We start from the raw sequence: 23531 nt of genomic DNA on the forward strand, positions 1-23531 counted from the left end.
TGACTGCTCTTAGGACTGGAGAGGGAGGAGGAGAGGGAGTGCGGGGAGCTGGAGGGTATTGGGAGGAGGGGAGGAAGTGGAAATTCTTATAAATAAATAAATAAGTAAATTTTAAAAAAATACTAAAATAATTAAAAGGCACAAAATACAAATATACTCTAAAATACTGTAGTTAAGTTTAATAAAACATTACTCACAAGTACTTCATAGTCAGGAATGGTGTGAGTCCCGAGCCCTGTTCTATCGAAAGTTACTCTGTAAGTAGCATTTAGAGTGTCCACAGCGTCTATCTGACCAGTGAACAGACCATCGTGAACACCACGCAATCGTGCTGAGAAAAGAAACAAACGCATTATCATATTTAGTACATGCAAAGAATTGTCAAATAAACTGTTCTAAACATGTCGATTAAACCATAAAAAATACAGCGTCACTATTGACTAAATTTAACATGAGCCGGGCAGTGGTGGTGCACTCTTTTAATCCCAGCACTAACATGGCGCACTCCTTTAATCCCAGCACTAACATGACTGTGTACTTTATTTTAGGATTGGAGAATTAACAAAGCTTTTTTGATTCTTAATTTGACACATAAATGAAATCAGATAGCTACACCAAAAAGATCACCATTTAGAGGATGAACCCGTAAAAAACTAACAAAGGAATTCTGGATAGCATACTTTTTGTTTGTTTGTTTGTTTTGAGACAGGGTTTCTCTATGTAGCTCTGGTTGTCTGGACTCCCTCTGTAGATCAGGGTGGCCTCGAACCCACAGAGATCTACCTGCCTCTGCCACCCGAGTACTAGGATTAAAGGTGTGCACCACCCACCTGGCTGGATATTATACTTTTAAGTGACACATTAAGAATAGTTTATTTTCAACTTTATTTTATTTTATAATTTATTTATTTTTATTTTATGTGCATTGGTGTTTGTCTGCAGGTATGTCTGTGTGAGGGTACCAGATCCTCTGGAACAGGAGTTACAGATAATTTTGAGTTGCCATGTGGGTTCTGGGAATTGGACGTGGGTCCTCTGGAAGAGCAGCCAGTGCTTTTAACTGCTGAGCCAGCTCTTCAGACCACTGTTCCTTTACTATAGTGAACTGCTGCGGAATCAGATGCATGCCCTAAATTTCTAACAGATGCAGCCTTGGCTACAACTGGCAGGTGACTGACTCAACCACCTGCTTTCACTTACCTGTAACTTTGGTTCCAATTACCAGGGGCAGAGGAATTTCATCAGGGAGATCTTTGAATTGTGAAACATCTGCAACTTTCCTTTGTTGTAAGAGCCGGATTTTCTGCCGTTTCTGTTTTAATGCTGATCTCTCTTCCTCAAAAAATGCAGAAGAACATCTAGAATAAATTACAGACATCATATAAACCAAGCCAGGCCAGATGTTATAGTACACACCTACTGTATTTATAGTAGGTGTATAAATATAATAAATTATGTTTGAAGTGTATAATCAGATAAATTTTGAGGGCCTGGGGAGATGGCTCAGTGGTTAAAGTACTTGTTATGCAAGCAAGACTAGAATTTGGACACCCAGAACCTATGTAAATGCTAGTTGGGCATGGCCTGCCTTTAAGTACCTAGGAGGGCTGAGATGGGCTCCCTATAACAAACTAGCTGGAGTCTCAAGGAATAAGGTGAGGCTGGGTGTGGTGGCGTACGCCTTTAATTCCATCATGCTGAGGCAGAGGCAGGTGGACCTCTGTCAGTTCAAGGCAGGTACTGTCAATCTTAATGACTATTTTTATACTTCAGCTGATACCTGATAAATGTTGCCGATCATTTCTTTGTTTTTTTAAAGGCTTTCTTCACTTAACTTAGCAAATAAAAATTTGGGGTAGGAGACAGGGTTTTCACTATGTCACCCTCGCTGGCCTGGAACTCACTATATAACCCATGCTTGCTGTGAACTCAGAGATTTGCTATCAACACCTTTTATGCAAATATAAAATTTAGGATGAACTCATTATAAAAACAAATATGGCGAGGGGGTTGGCATGTATATTGGTGTAGAATGCCTTGTATTTGTCTAATACGCTCTAAGACCTAAGTCTGATCTCAAGCATGGAGGCTGAAAGAGGAGACTGATAGTCTTACATTGCTGTTTTAATTTACAGATTAACTTCAGATGTCGACTCTTCCTTCCCAAGACTATGTGTCTTCACATTTGCTCATGAATAGCACGTTTACTTTTGAGTTTCTTCCTGGTAGTTTCACATTTTGCCTTCCTCTTTTTAAAAAATATTTATTTATTTATTTATTATGTATACAATATTCTGTCTGTGTATATGTCTGCAGGCCAGAAGAGGGCACCAGACCTCATTACAGATGGTTGTGAGCCACCACGTGGTTGCCGGGAATTGAACTCAGGATCTTTGGAAGAGCAGGCAATGCTCTTAACCGCTGAGCCATCTCTCCAGCCCTTGCCTTCCTTTTTATATTGTGACTGAATGCAATTTCATCATTGATTCTTTAAAAAGTTTTTACATTTATTTATTTGAGAGTGTGTGCATGCACAGATACAGCATAGTGTGCAAGTGGAAATCAGAGCACAACTTATGGAGGTCTGTTCTTGTCTTTCACCATCTGGGCCCTCAGGATTGAAATCAGGTTATCAGTATTGGCAGTGAGTCCCTTACCTGCTGAGCCATCTTCCTGGCTTGCATCAACTTATTTTTTTCCCTTAAGTGTGTATGTGTATGGTGTAGGAGGTTCTTCTGTTCATGTGTTGCTTTCATTGGTTAATGAATAAACTGTCTTGGCCTAGTGAATAGGGCAGAACTTAGGTAGGCAGAAAAAACAGAACTAAATGCTGGGAAGAAGGGCAGAGTGAGAAAAGCCATGGATCCTCTGCCTGAGATGGACGCTGGTTAGACTCTCCAGTAAGCCACAGCCATGTGGAGATACACAGATTAATGGAGATGGGTTAAACTAATATGTAAGAGTTAGCCAATAAGAAGTTAGAGCAATGTTTTAATTAATATAGTTTCTGTGTGGTTATTTTGGGTGTGAGCTAGCCAGGCGGCCAGGATAAACAAGCGGCCCTCAGCCCCTCACTGTAACATGTGTATACACACACATACAATCATACATATATGTGTTTATAGTGTGTGTCCAAGGAATCCAGAGGAGGAGGTAACACACCTTCTGAAACTGGAGTTACGGGTTATTATAAGCTACCACATGGTGCTGAAAATGAAATCTGGTTGTCTGTAAGTGCGTTTCACAATGAACCATCTCTCTGTCCCCTCAACCGAGGTTGGGTTTTTTGTTGTTGTTGTTTGTTTGTTTTTTAGTTTTTAGGTTTTTTTTTTGAGATAGGGTTTCTCTGGCTGTCCTGGAACTCACTTTGTAGACCAGGATGGCCTCGAACTCACAGAAATTTGCCTGCCTGTGCCTCCTGAGTGCTGGGATTAAAGGTGTGAGCCACCACACCCAGCTCTCAACTGAGTTTTGGAGTTAGGGTATTTCTGAAGGTTTATTACATAAATAATATTTATAATTACATTTATTTATAATATATTTATAATTATAATTTATAATTATATAATATATAATTATTATGTATAATATTATATAATTATATTTATAATTATATTTATTTATAATAATAATAAAAGGTTTATTACATAAATCTGTATTATAACTTGACTTTCTCTCTCTCTCTTTTTTCGTTTGTTTTTTCAAGACAGGGTTTCTCTGTAGCTTTGAAACCTATCCTGGAACCAGCTCTTGTAGACCAGAACTCCAGAGATCCACCTGCCTGTGCCTCCAGAATGCTGGGATTAAAGACATGTGTCACCACCACCCAGCTATACATTCCTTGACTTTCTTAAGAAAGAAAAAAATCTTGCAAACTTTTCCAATGACTTCATTCTATTGTATCCATGTATGAAATTCTCAAAGAATTAAAAAATATATTAAAAGAGTGTGATGAGACAGTTTAGCAAGTAAAGGATTTTTGCCAAAATGTCTGACCACCCAAGTCTAAACCCCAGGGCCTGCATGACAGTAGAAGACAACTGAAACCAACTCCCACATATTAGTCCAACCTTCAGAAGTGTACCATGGCATCCGTGTGTGTGTGTACAAATACGAGAACACACACAAAAAGTCAAAAGATGTGAAAATTAAACATAAGACCTTATAGCTTCCTTAAATATTTTCCAGGACAAGTAAACATATTTTGGGGTGGACTGGGAACATAGCTGTTAGTATAGTGCTTGACCAGCATGTACAAATTCTTGGATTTCATCTCCAGCATCACATTAACAAAACTGGGCATAACATTTCACACATCTAATCCCAACACTTTGAAGGTAGAGGCAGGAAGATCAATGTTACCTTTGGTTATACAAACCAGTTTGAGTCTGAGGCCAGGCAGAGACAACATGATACTCTGCAGATGGATGGATGGGTAAAATTGGTAGGGGAGGATAGACATAAAGGAAATAAGTAATTTAATACAGTAACATTGGAGATGGAAAGAAAAAATAAAAATATTCATTAAAATAAGGCTCGTTGGGGCTGGAGAGATAACTCAGAGGTTAAGAGCACTGGCTGCTCTTCCATGGAGGTCCTGAGTTCAATTCCCAGCAACTACATAGTGGCTCACAATCAAAAAAAAAAGAAAAAAAAAGAAATCTTTACAACAGTAATATGTTAAAAAAAATCTGTGATCAGAAAAGATGAAATTTCATTCTAAGTATACAAGCACTTACATCATAGTTTAGTAATATGATATTATTAACATACAATCAATTATTCTGAAAAGTTATGTTTTGGTACTAGTCATTTGAAGATTTAAAAAATTAAGGTACTGTATGTGGTTGAACATGTTTTCAATCCCTGCACTTGTGAGGCAAAAGCAGGTGGATCTTTGTATGTTCAAGGCTAGTCTAGTCTATATAGTGAATTCCAGGCAAGCCAGACTACACAGTGAGTACTATCTCAAAAAAAAAAAAAAAAAAAAAAAAAGAGCCATGGTAGTACTGATACTATTAACTATTTATTAACTTTAAACAAAAAAGTTATTTTTACCTCCGTGGTTTCCCCATCAGTCGCCTGATTTTTCCCCATTCCACTCTTGTTAATTTTCTTGTTTTCAAATTAGGAAAAGATTCCTTTAGGCATACACAGAAGTCATTATCTCCTTCAAAAAGTGGCCTGTAAAAGAAAACAATTTTTTTATCAGTAATACTTAATTGTTATTTTCTTAAATAAAATCTAAAATATAGCTTTCAAAGTCGGGTACAGTGGTCCATGCCTCTAATTCCAGCCCTTGGACAGAAGAGGCAGGAGAATAGGAAGTCGGAGGCCAGCCTCAGCTACATCACTGTTCGCAGCTACAGAGCAACAAAGCAAGTCTGAGATCAACATGAAACCCTGCCTCAAGAAACAAAACACACACTCTCATTTTTTATATCATACTAATCCTTTCTAAATCATAAGCAGGTGAAATTCAAAGGGTTGAGAATGGTACTTGGCAGGTGAAACATCTAAAATGTTATGGCACTCAGGAATCAGTCTAGATCCGAGGCTCCAGGAGACCATGTATTTTGCTCAGATCTCCGTCTGGAACTAGCCTCTGGCATTACAACTGATAAAGACAAACAATATTAGCTAGAAAGTATCTTTGCCCCAAAGGAAAAACCATCACCAAGGAGTTCTCTCCTCTGTGGGATTAGCCAAGTCTCAGAACACTGAACACTCTAGAGGGTTGGGGTAGTTTTGGTGACTCCCAAAATAATCACACCAAGACACCAGAAAATTCTCTTAAAAACATCAAAAATTCTATTCATAAGTTTTGAGAAATGAAAGGTTCAGTTTTAATAATGACACATAAACAGAAATATCCATGAACTTCACAAGCTTCTGATCAAGTAACTAGTTTTGGAGAACAGAAGGGAAGTATAGATCAATAGCCAACCAAGCAATCGCCAATAATGGGCACAGGAGACAGATTAGAATCAGAGACATTCTTCAATAAGCCTGTTGTATAGTAATTGGATTTCAGCCAATCTCTATATGCTATTCAAAAATTTCCATATAAAGTGTGTAAACGTTAGCAGTAAATGAAAAGATGACTCTCCTACAAATAATTTGTCCATTTCTCCAGATTTATAAAACAAATCTTATTTGCTTCAAGTAATGGTGCTTTGATTTTGGGTATCTTCAGTCTATAGTAGTTGCTAGTTACAATATGGAATTATGCTTTCATTTAAAACTTCTCACAAAATGTATAACTTCTTGCAGGGGCAGGAAAGAGAAAGAAAGAGAGAAAACTAATAAAAATAGAAATTAATGAAACTGGACTAAGGAATAAAGAAATGGACTATATTGGGTATAGTGGAATACGTCTGAGGTCAGCTATTTGGTAGACTGAGAAAGAGGATCAGCTGAAGCCACGATGGGAGGCAGGCAGATCTACTGCCAGCTCTTCCAGGCCAGCCAGAGCTTTAAAAAACAAAAAAGAAAAGAAAAACATTGAACCCAAGAGTTCAAGACAAGCCTGAGCAACATAAGACCTTGTCCTTGTTCCTAAAACAAGAAAAAGGTTTAAAGAAGAAAAAAAGGGGATGGGGTGACTAGAGCACTGGGTCAACGGTGAGAGCACGTACTGATCTTATAGAGGGTCTGGGCTCAGTTCACACACACATGGCGGCTCAAAACTGTCTATTACTACAGTTATAGAAGATCCTACATCCTCTGAGTTCTGTGGGCACCTATATACATATGACGTACAGAAAGTCATGCAGGCATGCATACATACACATAGTAAATAAAAATAAATTTTTAAAAAGAGAGCAAAGTAGACTTATAGAAGAGGTGACAGCTTATAATTGGGAAAAGTTAATTATCAGTTCAAGCAACACTAATGATAAGCACAATGATACATACTTGTCTATATTTGAATAGAACCACTCATATATGCACCATTTATGTGCTTTGGGAAGCTTGAGTAAGTTCCGTAATCGAAAACCAATCTTCTGTGATGCTTTCTTATCTGGTGTTGACATTGTCGCTGTAAATTTCTACATTAAAAAAAAAAGATGAATTATAGCTTCATTAAACAAAAATGAACATTTGTAATACTGAATGCATTTTTAAAAAGATAGAGCACATTTAAGTACTCAAAAGGATTCATTAACAAACAAACCTCCTGATACAAAGGTAAAATCTCAGTCTGGCAATGTGGCTCAACAGGTAAAAATACGTGCTGCTAAGCCTGATGACCTGAGCTCATGGGTCAGCACATGGTGGAAGGAAAGAACTGACTCTCACAGTTATGTATACATACACACACACACTTTAGAAAAGTTAAAGCCTCAAGTATTATATTCTGAAAAGGAAGTGAAATACTTGCTTCCACTATATTTGAACTATAATTTTAGTTTAGTTATGCAAGTGAAATACTTCTAGATTTCAAGGGTCAGAAAAGACCAGTGTGTTTGGGGTACAGTTCAGTGTTAGAGTACTTGTCTGGGTTCTATCCCCACCAACAAACAAAAATAACAACAACAACAACAAAAATCATCAAAACACTGTTGAGAAGACCAAGAAAGGGAACATGCATGCAAATGCAAGTACACAGTAGGTCCATATGAAGTCAGTATAAAATAACAAAATCTGTCCAAATATGGACAAAATGTTTATTCTACAGCACTACTAGGCATGGTAGTGTGTGCCTGCGATTCTAGCACCTAAGCAGAATCAGGTTCAATGCCAACATGGTCTACACAACCAGTGAGGGGTGGTGGGCACAGTCAAGCATCAGTAGAACATTAAAAAAAAAAGTCAAACACAACACAACACTAGGAATGCCAGAAAGGACCAGAATTAGGAAATTATTAATATAATTCCATGAAACAAGAGAAGTCATATGATTGTCTCCACTGATGATAAAGATGTCAGAACAATAATCATTAAAAACAAAGCAAAGTCAGGTGTGAGGCACACAAGTCAAGGTCAGACTTCTCAATATAGTGAGTTCCAGGCCAGCCATGGTTACATAGTGATACCCTGTCTAACAGATATAACAAAAACACACAAGCCCCTGTAACTTTTTTCCAACATTAATATTTTCATTGATTATTTGGGAATTTCACATCATGCACCCCGATTAAGCTCATTTCCCAGTCCTCCCATGTCCGTTCCCCCTTCCTTTTGACTTCTATACCCCAAATAAAAAGAAGAAATGGGGGAAAAAAGGGAAAAAAAAGTTAATTTTGTGTGGTCCATATACTCATTACAGCACGGCCAAACTTCCAGTGACCAGTCCCCACAGGGAAAGCTGACTCCTCCTGCACCCAGTCAAAAGCCATCAATTGAGCCGAGCTACACTTCAGCTTCTCTATTACAATTTTCTTTTGCTTGTTTAGTTTGAGACAGGGTTTTGTTGTGCAGCCCTTGCTGTCCTGGAACTTACTGGTCTTGAACTCATAGAGTTCTGCCTGCCTCTGCCTCCCAAGTGTGGCTAATTATCTATTTCTATAAACACATTTAAAGTTCTGTTTTGAATTGTTTCTGAGACAGGGTCTTGCTATGTGGTCCCGGCTGGCCTAGAATCTGCGTATAGATCAGACTGGCCCTAATCTTAAGTCAATCTTTCTGCCTATGCCTCCCAAGTCCTTGGGTAGCAGGCATGCAATATGGAAAGTTGTTAATTGTCTTAACTTTTAAAATTATACTTACTTATCACGTATGGGAAGGGCACATATGTAGAGCTCAGAAGTCACCTTGAGGGAGTTTGTTCCACTATATCCGTCCTAAGGATTGAACTCAGGGAGTCAGGCTTGGCAGCAGGTACCTTACCTGCTCAACTATCTCACTGGCTTCAACATGTAAAGTTTTTAAAGTACATTTTAAAAGGATAATCAAACTACTCATAGTGTCTCCCTAACTGGATGAGAAAAGAAGAATAGTGAATTAAGGTCAAATAGATTTTTCATTATAAACTTTTGTGTGTGAGTGTGTGTGTATGGGGGGAGAGGGTTCAATATAACTAAGGCTAGCCTAAAACTTGCTATGTAGATGAGGCTAGTCTTGAACCCACAGAGATCTATTTGCCTCTCCTCCCTAGGTGTTGAGATTAAAGACATGAGCCACTACACTACTGTAAACTCTTTATTTTAGAAAAACTGTGAGCTGGGCGGTGGTGGCACATTCCTTTAATCCCAGCACTGGGGGGGGGGGGAGGCAGAGGCAGGCGGATCTCTGTGAGTTCAAGGCCAGCCTGGTCTACAAGAGCTAGTTCCAGGACAGGCACCAAAAGCTACAGAGAAACCCTGTCTCAAAAATCAAAAGAAAAAAAAAAAGAAGAAAGAAAAGAAAAACTAGATGCAAAGATAGTAAAGAATTTGCAACTGGGCAGTGGTGGCGCATGCCTTTAATCCCACCACTCAGGAGACAGAGGCAGGCGGATCTCTGTGAGTTCAAGGCCAGCCTGGTCTACAAGAGCTAGCTCCTGGACAGGCTCTAAAACTACAGCAAACCCTGTCTCGAAAAAACAAAAACAAAGAAAAAAGAAGAAGAAGAAGAAGAAGAAGAAGAAGAAGAAGAAGAATTCTCTTGGGGCTGGAGAGATGACTCAGTGATTAAGAACATTGCCTGCTCTTCCAAAGGTCCTGAGTTCAATTCCCAGCAACCATATGGTGACTCACAACCATCTGTAATAATATCTGGTGCCCTCTTCTGGCCTGCAGGCATACACTCAGGCAGAACACTGTATACATAATAAATAAATAAGTCCAAAAAGAAAGAAAGAAAGAAAGAAAGAAAGAAAGAAAGAGAGAGAGAGAGGGAGGGAGGGAGGGAGGGAGGGAGGGAGGGAGGGAGGGAGGGAGGCAGGGAGGGAGGGAGGGAGGGAGGGAGGGAGGGAGGGAGGGAGGAAGGAAGAAAGAAAGAAAGAAAGAAAGAAAAAGAATTTGCAAATGTTCTTCATCCAGCTTTCTGTGATAAGCTTATCTTCGGTAACCAAGATGTATTTGTCAAAATCAATACATTGCTAGTACTCAGACTTTGGATTTCACTAGTTTCCTTTTCTGTTCTAGAATTTGAGATGAAACACTTTTTATCTTTTTTAACTTTTTTTAAGAGAGAGGGAGAAAATAATCTATCTCTAAAGCCCTAGCTGGTCTTGAACCTTCCTACTTTGGTCTCCCTAGTATTGGGATTACAAACATACAAAGCCATACTAACCTTAGAAAATTACTTTTTTTAATGTAAAAACAAAAATATTTTAAAGGAAATTTATTTATTTGTATTGTGCACATGCGTACAATGCATATGTCAATGTGGGCATGTGTGCAACAACATGTTTATGGAAGTCAGAGGACAATTATCAGCAAGTCAGTCTTCTTCCACTGTAGGACCCGGGACTGAACGCAGCTCACAGGCTTCTGCGACAGGCACATTTCCTGCTGAGCCATCCATCTCACTACTCTAACCACAAAAACTGCTTCCCTGGGCAGTGGTGGTGCACGCCTTTAATCCCAGCATTTGTAAGGCAGAGGCTGGCAGAACACTGCGAATTTGAGGACAACCTGATCTACAAGAGCTAGATCCAGGACAGGCTCGATAGCTAGAGCGAAATCCTATCTCGAAAAGCCCAAAAATAAATAATAAATTAAAAAATAAAATAAAAACCCTGCTGTTAATAGGAAAAGATCTTCACTAACCCCACATCAGACAGGTCTGATCTCTAAAATATCAACAAAGAACTCAAGAAATTGGACACCAAAAGATCATATAATCCAATTAAAAAAAAAAAAGGAGTAAAGACCAAAACAGAGAACTCTCAACAGAGGAATCTAAAATGGCTGAAAGACACTTAAGGAAATGTTCAAGATTCTTAGTCATCAGAGAAATGCAAATCAAAACAACTCTGAGATTCCATCTTACACCTGTAAGAATGGCCAAGATCAAAAACACTGATGACAACTTATGCTGGAGAGGATGTGGGGTAAAGGGAACACTCCTGCATTGCTGGTGGGAATGCAAGCTGGCACAGACCCTTTGGATGTCAGTGTGGTGATTTCTCAGAAAATTAGGAAACAACCTTCTTCAAGACCCAGTAATACCACTTTTGGGTATATATCCAAAAGATGCTCAATCGTGCCACAGGACATGTGCTCAGCTATGTTCATAGCAGCTTTGTTTGTCATAGCCAGAACCGGGACACAACCTAAATGTCCCTTGACCGAAGAATGGATAAGGAAAATGTGGTACATTTACACAATGGAGTACTACATAGCAGAAAAAAATAATGACAGCTTGAATTTTGCAGGAAAATGGATGGAGTTAGAAAACATTATTTTGAGTGAGGTAACCCAGACACAGAATGACAATTATCACATGTACTCACTCATAGGTGGCTTTTAAACATAAAGCAAAGAAAACCAGCCTACAAATCACAATCCCAGAGAATTTAGACAACAATGCAGACACTAAGAGAGACTTACATAGATCTAATCTACATGGGAAGTAGAAAGTATAAAAAGACAAGATCTCCTGAGTAAATTGGGAGCATAGGGACCTTGGGGGAGGGTTGAAGGGTGAAGGGGAGAGGCAGGGAGGGGAGCAGAGAAAAATGTAGAGCTTAATAAATATCAATTTAAAAAAACCCTGCTGTTGTGGGATATTTGATCACACTGTGTGAAAGGCATTTTCTGGTTGGTTTAATAAAGAGCTGAAAGGCCAACAGCTAAGCAGGAGAGAATAGGTGGGACTTCTGGGGGAGAAAGGGGAACTAGCTACAAGAGGGAATGTAGCTGCAGGAGATGCCAGCAAGACAATAGAAACTCAGAGTACTGAATGGGTGAGTGGGAGGGGTTAAAAGGCCACGTGGCAGAATGCAGATTAACAGAAACAGATTATAAGAGCTAGTTGGAAACAAGCCTAAGCTAAAGGCTAAGCTTTCATAACTAATAATAAGTCTCCATGTCATTATTGGGGAGCTGGCAGTCCCACAAAGCAAAGTTCATTACAAACTGTTGTTTCTTTCTTGGAAAAAATACACACACACACACACACACACACACACACACACACACACACACAGGGCTGGAGAGGTGGTTCAGCAGTTAAAGCACTGTTGAACCAGAGTTCAATTCCCAGCAACCACATGGTGGCACACAACCATCTACAGTGGGATCTGATGCCCTCTTTTACCATAAAGGTGTTCATACATAATAAATAAATAAGTAAATAAATAAATAAATCTAAAAAAATCTCTGCAGCTGTGAGAAAATATATCCAGACTGTTAGTGGAAATATAAATTACTACAAATCTTACATACAGATTAGATAGCATATTCCAATGTCTTCCCTCGTTCCTAGATGGGGTTTCTCTGTATAACAGCCCAGGCTGGCCTAGAACTCACTTTGTAGACCAGGCTGATCTCAAACTCACAGAGATCCACCTGCCTCTGCCTCCCAAGTGCTAGGATTAAAAGCATACACCACCACCCAGCTTGCATTTTTCCTTTAATGAATTCATATGTTTTATTTGCTTATCAGGTACTTATGTCCATTGGTCCTTGATGTTTTCAATGTGCATTTCATTCATTCTATGGAACATGATATTTCCATGTAATCATGTAATTACATGGAATTAGACTCCCATGTAATCCCAGTACTGGGAGTCTGAAGCAAGGAAGATTGAGTTTGACGCCAGCCTAGGCTAAATGCTGAGTTCTAAACAGTATATTGAAAAATCTTTGTTTTATAACACTTTATAAAATAATGAAAGAATAACAGGAGATATATTAGAAGTTATAAAGCTGGTCTGAGAAAAACCACCTTAATTGCTAAAGGCTACATTTTCTTAGCTAAGTTTCATTCCTTTATTACATGTCCATCATGACTTTAACTTTGTAAAATTATTTTGTTTACGTTCTGAGTGTGTGTGCAAACGTGTATGTGTGTGCATGTGTCATGTTGTGCATATGCTGGCCAGAGGACAACCTGAAGATATCAGTTCTCTTCTTCCACCATGTGAGCTCTGGTGACGGAATTCAGATTATCTGGCTTCATGGCAAGAGTCTTTATCTTGAACAACTCACCAGCCAAAACTTTTTAAAAGTGTCAAAAATAAAACAGGATAAATAAAATAAAATAAGATAACTCAGTGGAAGAGTACTTGCCTATCATATGAGACACCTTAGGTTTAATCCACAGCACCCCTCCCCAAAAATAATACATAAAAATACGAAAAGGAAACCCTATTTCATTCTCCTCTTCCGGAACGTCTTCATCATACTTCTCTTGATAGAGTTAAACATTTTCCTCTCACTTCTTTTGGTGCAAAACTCAAAACTAAATCCGTATTATCAAGTCTATTTTACTTAATACCCACTACCTTCATGCTTATAGAATCACAACTGGCTTCCTATCTAGTTTAAGTAAAGTCAGTAAGACACCGAATTTTCTAGGTTAGCAAAATCAATTGCTGAGCAGCAATACTGACTTAAAGGATGCTCTTCAAAATGTAACAGAATAAATATGAACTTCATCACAGTGCACAATTATGCACATCCTTACATGCAGCAGACTGCACACAACACACCTGTGGGATCATGGCGACTCGCTGGTTTCTTTTAGGTGACTTCGTATTTACTTGTCTGTCATCCTCATCAGAAAAGAGTCGGCTTCTTTTTGAATTTCTGAAAGGCTATGATAGAATTTTAGTTTGAAGTATGTTTTTTGTGTTCCAATGCAAATCAGATCTAGAAAACACAGCTAACTCTACATTATCAGTAGTATAGGACTGAGTATGAGTAACAAATAAATGAGTAACACAAAGTACACAAAGCCAAAATAAACATCTTAAATTAGCAAAGTATTTAAATATATATTTCTACAATGATTTAAAACCTAAAACTAGAACCCACATCTCTGTAGCACACTGGCAACCTTGCATGGTGAAGACAGGAAAATATGTTCTGGAATTCCAACTCAAATTATGTTGGTTAATATTAAGTGGCTATTACATGATGTCTGTTGCAGAGGGCTGAGTTAGACAAGGACACTAAATCACTTGAGAAGAGTATGCCTAAAAGGCTTTAGTATTATACTAGATCTAATGTCAAAAGTTTATCAAATTTCTAACTCTAAGTAAAAATCCATGATACATATGAGATTACTGATAACTATCTTTAGAACTAAAAACTCTGTAAGTATCAAAAGTATATAAGTACAATCCCAGCACTCAGGAGCCAGGGGTAGAGGCAGGCAGATCTCTGTGAGTTAGAGGTCAATCTGGTCTACACAGTGAGTTCCAGGTCAGTCAGGGCCTCATAATGAGACTGTCTGTAAAAAATAATAATAATAATAAAATAATAATAAAATTTTTAAATGTGTATGTATATTACAAATGCTTAATGGTGGCTAGATAATCTGGTTAGAGATCACTTACCTAAATAAAATCAAGTACTGCTTAATGACAGGTTAAAATAAAAATACTTATAGCTGTGCGGGGGGGGGGGAACCTTGCAGAAATATTTTTGTGCTACGTGAACTCATATACCACAACCATACAGTTCAGTGCAAATTCCTCTAGCTTACAGGAAAGCTCTCCTTACCATTTCCACAGCAGGGCCTGCACTCCTGCCTTTCCAAACAGGAGTTTTCTGTAAAGAACTGTACTTTTCATTCCATGTGTTAGATAAACTTCCCTCTGTAATGAATAATTAATACTGATAAAATTTAAGGTTAGCGCAAAGGATTTTATATCATGAACATTACCCTTTAGTAATAATGGTAAATATATTGGGGGTTGGAGAGATGGCTCAGAGGTTAATAACACTAGTTGCTCTTCCAAAGGACCCAGGTTCAATTCCTAGCACCCACATGACAGCTCACAACTGTCTATAACTCTAGTTCCAGGGGATTTGGCGCCCTCACACAGACCTACATGTAAGCAAAACACCAAGGCGCATAAAACAAAAACATGAATAATTAAGTACATAAAGTATATATTAATAAGAAAAATTGCAATGTGACTGTAATAATTTTAGTTTACTAGAAACAAAAGAAACATCTCAGGCCAGAGAGACGGCTTGGGGGAAAGGAATTTGCAGAGATATCCGGTGACCCGAGTGTGAGTTCGATCTCTAGAATCCACAGTGGAAGGAGACAACTGACTCCTGAAGCTGTCCCCTGACCTCCACTGAACACACATGCACACTCACAAAATATATTTCTAAGAATCTTATATTTGATGTGCATGGTGTTTTTCCTGCCTGTATTTCTGTGCACCACATGAATTCCAGGCGCCTGCAAAGGCCAAAGAAGGCAACCAGATCCCCAGATCTGGAATTACTGTCGGGTGCCAAGCTGTCTTGTAGGTGCTGGGAATTGAGTTGGGGTCCTTGGGAAGAACAGCCAGTGTTCCTGACCACTGAGCCATCTCTCCAGCCCTACACAATTACATTTAAAAAAAAATTTATAAAACAATACCAAAAGCCTCACCTGTGTGTTCTGTCCACTCTTTTAACAATATGGTAAAACAATGCATCTTAAAAGTATTGCATTTCTAGATGAAACATAGATTTTTGTTTTGGTTTTAAATAATTCTTTTACTCTGTTAAGAATAGTTTCATACTTTTTGTAAATTATAACCAAAAGTAGGACAACGGAAAATAAAGAATTAAAAATTTCCTAATTCTGTTTGTTTTTGTTTTGAGACATGTTCTTACTACGCTTCCCAGGGTGGCCTGGAATTCACTGTGGAGCAAGGCTGTCCTTGAACCTGACGTGTTCCTTTTGCTCTATGCTTCCCAAGTACTGAGACTACAGCATAGGCTACACACCTACAGGAATTTTCTAAGTGACTTTTGCTTCAATATGTGAAACATGACACAGAAAAATTAATATAGTATGGTATGGTGTTGTAGCATATTCCTATGCCCCAGACTGACTTAGTCACAGCAATCCTTCTGCCTTAGCCTCCAAAATAGCTGGGATTAAAGCCATGAGTTACCATGTTCAGCTGTTTCTCTTAATTCAAAGAAATGTCTTTAGAATTGTGCAAAAACCAGAAAAAGTCTTAACAATCAAATGATCAGATATATGAAATAAAGGAGAATGAGTTTGATTTATGTAAAGAATCATGTCTAAATGCAGACATATATTTAAATATAGATACAATAAAACTGAAGTATAGATAGATAGATAGATAGATAGATAGATAGATAGATAGATAGATAGGATGGTTCTTATTTTTACATAATTGCTTACCAGCACTCTCTAATTTTTTTCCCCTAAGAAATATGTTAGTTGGAGCAGGTGTGATGGTGTTCTATAATCCTAGTACTAGGAAGCCTGAGGCAGAAAGATTAGTAGTTCTAGGCCAGCCTCAGCTATATAAAAATCTTGAGGCCAACCTAGGCTATGAGATCCTGTCTCAAGAGACAAAATAACTAAGAGGCCCACTATTGTGGTGCATTCTTGTAATCCTAGTACTTGAGAGGCAGGCACAAGATTAGCCAAGTTAGAGGTTAGCCTGATCTATATACTCCAGGTCAGTCAGGGCTATACAGGGAGACGCTGTCTCAAAAAAAAAAAAACAAACCACAAAAATGTAAGTTAGATGGAGGCTGAGGCAGGAAGTCCTTGAGGTCCAGGCTGCTACCACTACCTCCTCCCTTTGCAGAAAAATATCATCACTTTTTTTTTTTTAAGAGAACATGCACTGGGAAGGAAGATTCACATAAGCCCAGCACAGGTTTCTTGAATGTGTAGTAGTGATACTGAATCGAGAGTTTAGGCAAGCACTCTACAGCCGAGCTCCACCCCAGCTCTAATTAAAAGATTTTTTGGGTTTTTGTTTGTTTGTTTTTGGTTTTTTTGTTTTTGTTTTTGTTTTTGTTTTTTCGAGACAAGGTTTCTCTGTAGCTTTGGAGTCTGTCCTGGAACTAGTTCTTGTAGACCAGGCTGGTCTCGAACTCACAGAGATCCGCCTGCCTCTGCCTCCCGAGTGCTGGGACTAAAGGCGTGCGCCACCACTGCCTGGCAATTAAGAGATTATTTAGGTGAGGCACGGTGACTTTAAAAAGGAGGCAGAGATGGATGGGTCTCTGTGAGTTCTAGTCCAGCCTGGTCAACATAGTGAGTGTCAAGCCATCTCAAAAAACAAAAAAAGATATTCTTGGGCTGGAGAGATGGTTCAGTGGTTAGGAGCATTGCCTGCTCTTCCAAAGGTCCTGAGTTCAATTCCCGACAACCACATGGTGGCTCACAACCATCTGTAATGAGGTCTGGTGCCCTCTTCTGGCCTGTAGGCATACACGCAGACAGAATATTGTATAAATAATAAATAAATAAATATTAAAAAAAGAAAAGATATTCTTTAAGCAATACTTTTAGGAAATTTTTCTTAATTACTAGCAAATAAAGGGAAACTATCTAAAAGCAAGTGAATTTAAAATTATCAGCCAAGAGTCAATACTTGAGTCAATGCAAGGAGTCACATATAACAACAGAAGGAAAAGAAAAATATAGTCAAATTGCTATACATTTCTAGAAAAGCATAATTCTTACCTTTTAAACTGACAAGGGCTTTTGCTGAAGAGCCTGAAATTAAAAATAAAATAAATCAGCTGGGCTTGGTGGTGTATGCCTTTAAAAGTGGGTCTCTGAGTTTCAGGCCACCCAGGTCTATACAGTTGAGTTCTAGGCCAGCCAAAGCTACAAAGTGAGACCTTGTCTCAAAAATAAAACAAGCAAACTAAATCAAATCAATAATTATTTTCCGATCAAAGTTAAAGGAAAAGAACTTGGTTTAGGCATAAAAGCGGTCCATTTGGTTTGAGCAACACTGAGCTCAACACGATGATTAGACATGCAGAGTAAGTTCAGAACCGCACGGCGGCTCTGTCTGCAGTCCAGCACATGAAAGGACTATCCTGGGTTCAAGACAAGCCTGGGCTCCACGGTACGCTCCAGGACAGCCCAGCCCTGTCTAGAAAACGAAAGGAATGAGTAGCCTGGCACTCAAGGTAAGAGACTCGGCCGGCCTGTGGAAATTCTGACAGCAGCTGGAAATCATTCTAAGAGAGGAAAATGTACAAAAAGAAGAAAAAATGGTAAGGACAGAAGTAGTTTTGCATCCTCATTCAAAAGTGCTCTAGCACTGGAGGAAAAGAGAAAGAACATTCACATTATCAGAACAGAGAAAAAAAGAAAACAAACATGAACCAGAGGGTGTCATAGTCAAACATAAGTCCCTTGAAAGTCTAGAATGTGGATATGTGCAACACTTAAAGATCCATACAGGAAAATGGGATTCTGAACACCCAAAGAGGACTAGCTTAAATGCAGAGGGAGTCACTAGATACGATTATAATAGAATAACCAGGGAGCTCCTCCTACACGCAGAATCTATTATTAATAAAGCTCCTTAGGAGATCTGTGGCAGGTAACCCACTGTGAGAAACACAGAGCTACAGGATCTGTTAACAGTGAAGGCAGGATCTATGAGTGGTAGAGGTGGGAGATTCAATAGGGAAGAGAGTTTTTTGAAGTTGAATCTTCAGAGGCCATTAATCACGGGTAAGGGAGTAGGGGGAGAAAGTCATAAAATTTTGCTAAAAGGACTAAGGATACAGCTGGGTTGAGTACTTGCCTATTATGTTCAATCCCTACTAACACAAAATAAATAAAAATTCTACTAGGAAGCTTCAAACAAAATGCAACCAAGAAACAGTAAGGTGGACAGAACATAAAGTCACCAAGATATCAAGGGAAAAAAAAACAGTTCATTCCAGGAAAACATAGGTATATAATACATGTTGCTGAGTGGCAGCTCCTGCTCAGGCAGTAGAAACACCACAGCAAGGAAATAAGTCAAAGTACCTGCCTGCCAGAGGTTCTGCTGCAGTTAGGGGGACAAACAGGTACAAGGTAGGTGAAGATGAGCTATGGAAAAAGTGAGCAGAGGGCAGAGAGAGAGGAGTGTGGAAGGACAAACTATCTTATGGATTAGCTTCTCTGAAAGGGTCATTTGAATAGGGCTCTGAGAAAGTGGTCTAAGCCACAAAGGCACCTGTTGCTACCCCACAAAGGTGGGAATCACACCTTGAGGGTTCTCCCTTCACCTTGTTCTAAGAGGCAGTGTAGCGACAGGGGAGATGGCTGTGCAGCTAAGAGTCTGCACTACTTCTGCAGAGGAAGCAAGTTCAGGACCCACACCTGTGTTAGGCAGCTCTTAAACACCTGAGACTCCAGGCAGGGGGTGGTGCATGCCTTTCTTTAATCCCAGCACTCGGGAGGCAGAGGCAGGCTGATCTCTGTGAGTTCGAGGCCAACCTGGTGTACAGAGCGAGTTCCAGGGCAGCCAGCCAGGGCTACACAGAGAAACTCTGTTTAAAACGAGAGCATAAGCTCTAGAACATCGAGGCTGGCTCCTATTTAGATCTTGGCTCTGTCACTTCCGTGCTATGTTATTTTCTGCAAAGAGTCTCAACTCACTATGCTGTTGCTTCTTCATGTGTAAAACAGAGTAAACACGCAAATATAAGCAAAATTGCTTAGGACAATGTATATACAACACATAGCTAATTCAGATGGGCTCACATTACATTAACTGACCAAATTACCTATCAGTTTAAAAGCATAAATTTTACAGGCAGGTGAATTTGGTTAAGTTAGAATCTTGCCTTAACCAGTGTCATTTATATAACAGTCCACCAGTATGTACTAAATGCTTGCCATGAGCAGGTTGAGATCTGAGGCCCCCACCGAAAGCCTCCACTCTCAAAGTTTGTATTCTAGTGGAAAGAGAAAGATAACAAATAACTACATAAAACAGTAATTATACTTCATGACAGTTACTAAAAAGAACTTAAACGGGAGTTAGAGAAAGCTTCCAGAGAGATAACATCTGAAAAGAACTAGCCATAAAATCAGGAAGAACCACCCCTACCCCAACCCCCCAAAACCAGGTCACAACAGGGAGGTCAAGCAGAAGAGATAAAAAGTCCTGAGAAATTAGTTTAGACTGGATATCTGATGGAGAAAATGGCCATTGTGCTTGGGGGTGGGGAGAGTTGAACAGAAAGATGAAAGCAGGGCTGTGCTTCGAGGTGGGACTGTAGGTGTATTCCTAGTTATTTCTCAATTACTATGACAGGAGAATCTGACTAAATAACTTTAAACTGGGGAGATTTAGTTTGCTCAAGGTTCCAGAGAGTTTGTTGACTTCATCATGGTATAGAGGGTATGGAAAAGCAGAGAGCTGATGTGACGGCCAGGAAGAGAGAAGGGAAGACAGGAAGATGTCAGGGTAGCACATAACTACCAAGGCAGGCCCCCTAAACTACTTTCTCCAAATAGATACCACCTCCTACCTTTCACCACCTACAATAATGCTATCATATGACTCCACCAAGGGATGAATCCATTTATTAGGTCTGTGGCTCATGATCTAATTGTTTTTGGAGGTATGCTCATGGATACACAGGTGTGCTTTACTGATCTCCTAAGTATTTCTCAATCCAATCAAGCTATCAAAATCAACCATCACAGCAGGAGTGAGGAAAAGCATTAAGTGGCTCAGCTCTGGTGGGTACTGACCAAATAATTACACCAATGAATGCGTGACCGCCAGTGAGACAGCCCCTGGGGAGTTACACGGTGGTATGAAAATACTTCTATAAGACAAACTTGTCTCAGAGGACAAAAAATAACCACAAAAATCTTGAGAGCACTTTCTGCTCTTCCAGAGGAATAGAGTTTGGTTCCTAACAACCATGTTGGGTGGCCTACAAATGCTTTTAACTCCGCCTCCAGGGGCATCCAATGCCTCTGGCTTCTACATGTAGCCCACACACATATCTACATGAGGCACACATACACAGATGATAAAAAATAACAGAAATACATTTAAAAATCTCAACACGGTACTTTAAAGAATAAGCAGAATGAACTGGGAATGAAGGGAGGGGAGAGCAGTCAAGAAAACAGCACACGCAAAGACTCAGAAAAGGGAGTTTGGCAGCATGGTGAATGAAAAGAGTCCAGTTAACTCAGAGACAGAATGAGGAAAGATACAAAATAAATGGGGAAGTAGGAGCAGCCAGGAAACATGGGGTCTTAGAGGTAGCCACTACAAGGTTTTAAGCAAGAGGATATCTGGGAATGACAGCACAAACCTAGCAACAAGGAAGCAGAAGGTCAAGATCAGTTTGATCTACAATTGAGTCAGGCCAGCCAGAGATGATATACATGGAGACGCTGCCTCAGGTTTAAAACACAAGATAATGGCAGGAAGACATTTCTGCTGTGAAAGGATCCCTCTGACCTGCACATGTGGAGAGTGAGTGGGTTACTGAGATGGTGACAATCTGGGCTAGGTGATGGTAAAAAGTAAGACTTGAGACACATACAATACAGAAGGGAAATGCTCCAAGACTTAGTAAATGCTCAAATATGGGAAGTGAGAAGAAAGTGCCAAAGGTAACTAGGTTTCTGCTCAGTCACAGGAATACACAATGTAACCATTCATTAAGACAGGAGCTACTGGAAGCACCTACGTGCTAGGGTGGAATTTCTGAGATAAATTTTGAATCTCCTAAGATATACAACATCTCTCTGCAACATCTAAGAGGAGATGTGAAATAACAAGAGTTCAAGAATAGAGGCTTCAAGCAAAGAAAGAATCTGCCCACATATAAAAATCATGGTGTAGCTAGCCGGGCAGTGGTGGTGGTGCGCGCCTGTAATACCAGCACTCAGGAGGCAGAGGCAGCTGGATCTCTGTGAATTTGAGGCCAGCCTGGTCTACAGAGTGAACTCCAGGACAGATTTCAAAGCTACACAGAGAAAACTTGTCTCGAAAAACCAAAATAATTAATAATAATAATAATAAATCATGTACTTATATCAACTGAAATAAAGATCAAATGAGCAGAATGCAAAAGCAACAATAATTATATGGGGGGAGCTTTTTTTTACACCTGGTCACAGTAAATATTCAGGAAATGATAGTTTTTATTACTGGTGTTACAGGGGCTATTAACTAATATAAACTACATAACTCCCCTAACTTAACTGAGTTTAAGAAAAACAAAAATCTTTGTGTTTTTCATATCAAATTGAAATTACTTTCACTTTCCAAGATCATGCTCTATTTTAATTACTAATACTATTCTGCATTCAGTTCCATCTTAGCCAAGTCTTTAAGTCTATTTGTGTCATTGTGTAACATATCAAATATGCAATTCCTGATTTTGTATTACTTTATAAATAATACCAATCAAAATTTCCACTCCCCACACCCCACTCCCCCACACACCCTCCCTCCCTCCCCCTCCAGTCCTGAAAGAGGGCAAGGTATCCTGCCCTGTGGGGACTCCAAAGCCCTCCCTGATACATCCAGGCTTAGGAAAGTACGCATCCAAATAGAATAGGATCCTAAAAAGTCAGTGTAATTCCTACTTTTGACAAAGCTGTAGTTTAGCTAAAGACACACACACACCCCTCCCCCAATCAAAGTACCAGAGACATTACATGGTAATATAAACAATTAGGCTATACACATTTTAATAGTGCAGTTGATATCTGAACCTCAATATAAACCTCAAAGAACAACAGTAAGAAAAACTTTTTTCCTGAAGGTGTGTGCTCACAGACATACCTAGAGGTATGCTTTACTGATCTCCTAGGTATTTCTCAATCCAATCAAGCTATCAAAATCAACCATCACAGCAGGAGTGAGGAAAAGCATTAAGTGGCTCAGCTCTGGTGGGTGCTGACCAAACAATCACACCAACGAATGCGTGACCGCCAGTGAGACAGCCCCTGGGGAGTTACACAGTGGTATGGAAACATACTCTTAGAGGATAAAAAAGTCTTACATTACAACCTAGGCTGGCCTCAAACTTGGAGCTGTCCGTTTGTCTCAGCAGAAGTGTGAGACTGACAAACATGTCGCTGTGCTGGGACTCGGACTTTCCTCAGAAGCAGGTGACATTCTGCTCACCAGGTTTATCTTCTTTGCAAGCATGCAAAGCTTCCTAAGATGCAATCAACCATATTCTCCAGACAAAAACAATCAAACTCATAGCTGGTCTATAGACACGCCCTGTCAATACAGCAATCGCAAACTATTTAAATATAAGTCAAGATTAAATAAAAATAAAACCCAGCACCTCAGTCATTCTAGCCACATGTGGAGTGTTCCATAGCGACATGAGACCAGTGGTTACTCTACTGAGCACCAGAAAAGTGAACATTCCATCACTGAGAAAGTTCTTTTGAGACAGAACTGGTCTAAACCAGAGTTAAAACAAAAACACATTGAACACAAATCTTCATCAGCAACTTTTGACAAGAATATATCAAGGAATACACAACCTCAAAGGAAATAGAATTAGGAATACCTTGAATCTCTCCTTTAAAGGTGTATCTGCCTGGTGCACAGATACACTGACCACCGATCGAACTTTTTTTTGGCTTTTTGAGACGGGTTTCTCTATCCTGACTTCCTACTGGGGGACTCCAAATGGTTAAAA

General features: G+C 39.4%; 1 protein-coding gene across 2 annotated transcripts in view; it reads right to left on the minus strand.

The window, feature by feature from the left end:
* Lin9 (lin-9 DREAM MuvB core complex component) overlaps positions 1-23531 on the minus strand; it is a 48000-nt gene that overhangs the window by 22936 nt on the left and 1533 nt on the right. The window contains exons 2-8 of one of the 2 annotated variants that reach the window (XM_085687620.2): positions 17560-17592; positions 14601-14695; positions 13586-13690; positions 6919-7052; positions 5059-5184; positions 1201-1358; positions 198-331 (exon numbers count right to left, since the gene is read on the minus strand). In XM_085687620.2, the coding sequence (XP_085543746.1) occupies positions 198-331; positions 1201-1358; positions 5059-5184; positions 6919-7052; positions 13586-13690; positions 14601-14695; positions 17560-17592 (785 nt within the window). The remainder of the gene's footprint in view (positions 1-197; positions 332-1200; positions 1359-5058; positions 5185-6918; positions 7053-13585; positions 13691-14600; positions 14696-17559; positions 17593-23531) is intronic. The other variant, XM_085687622.2, reaches the window with a different exon arrangement.

Source organism: Myodes glareolus, chromosome 5 (assembly GCF_982192425.1).
Source record: "Myodes glareolus chromosome 5, mMyoGla1.1, whole genome shotgun sequence".
Taxonomy (NCBI): Eukaryota; Metazoa; Chordata; class Mammalia; order Rodentia; family Cricetidae; genus Myodes; species Myodes glareolus.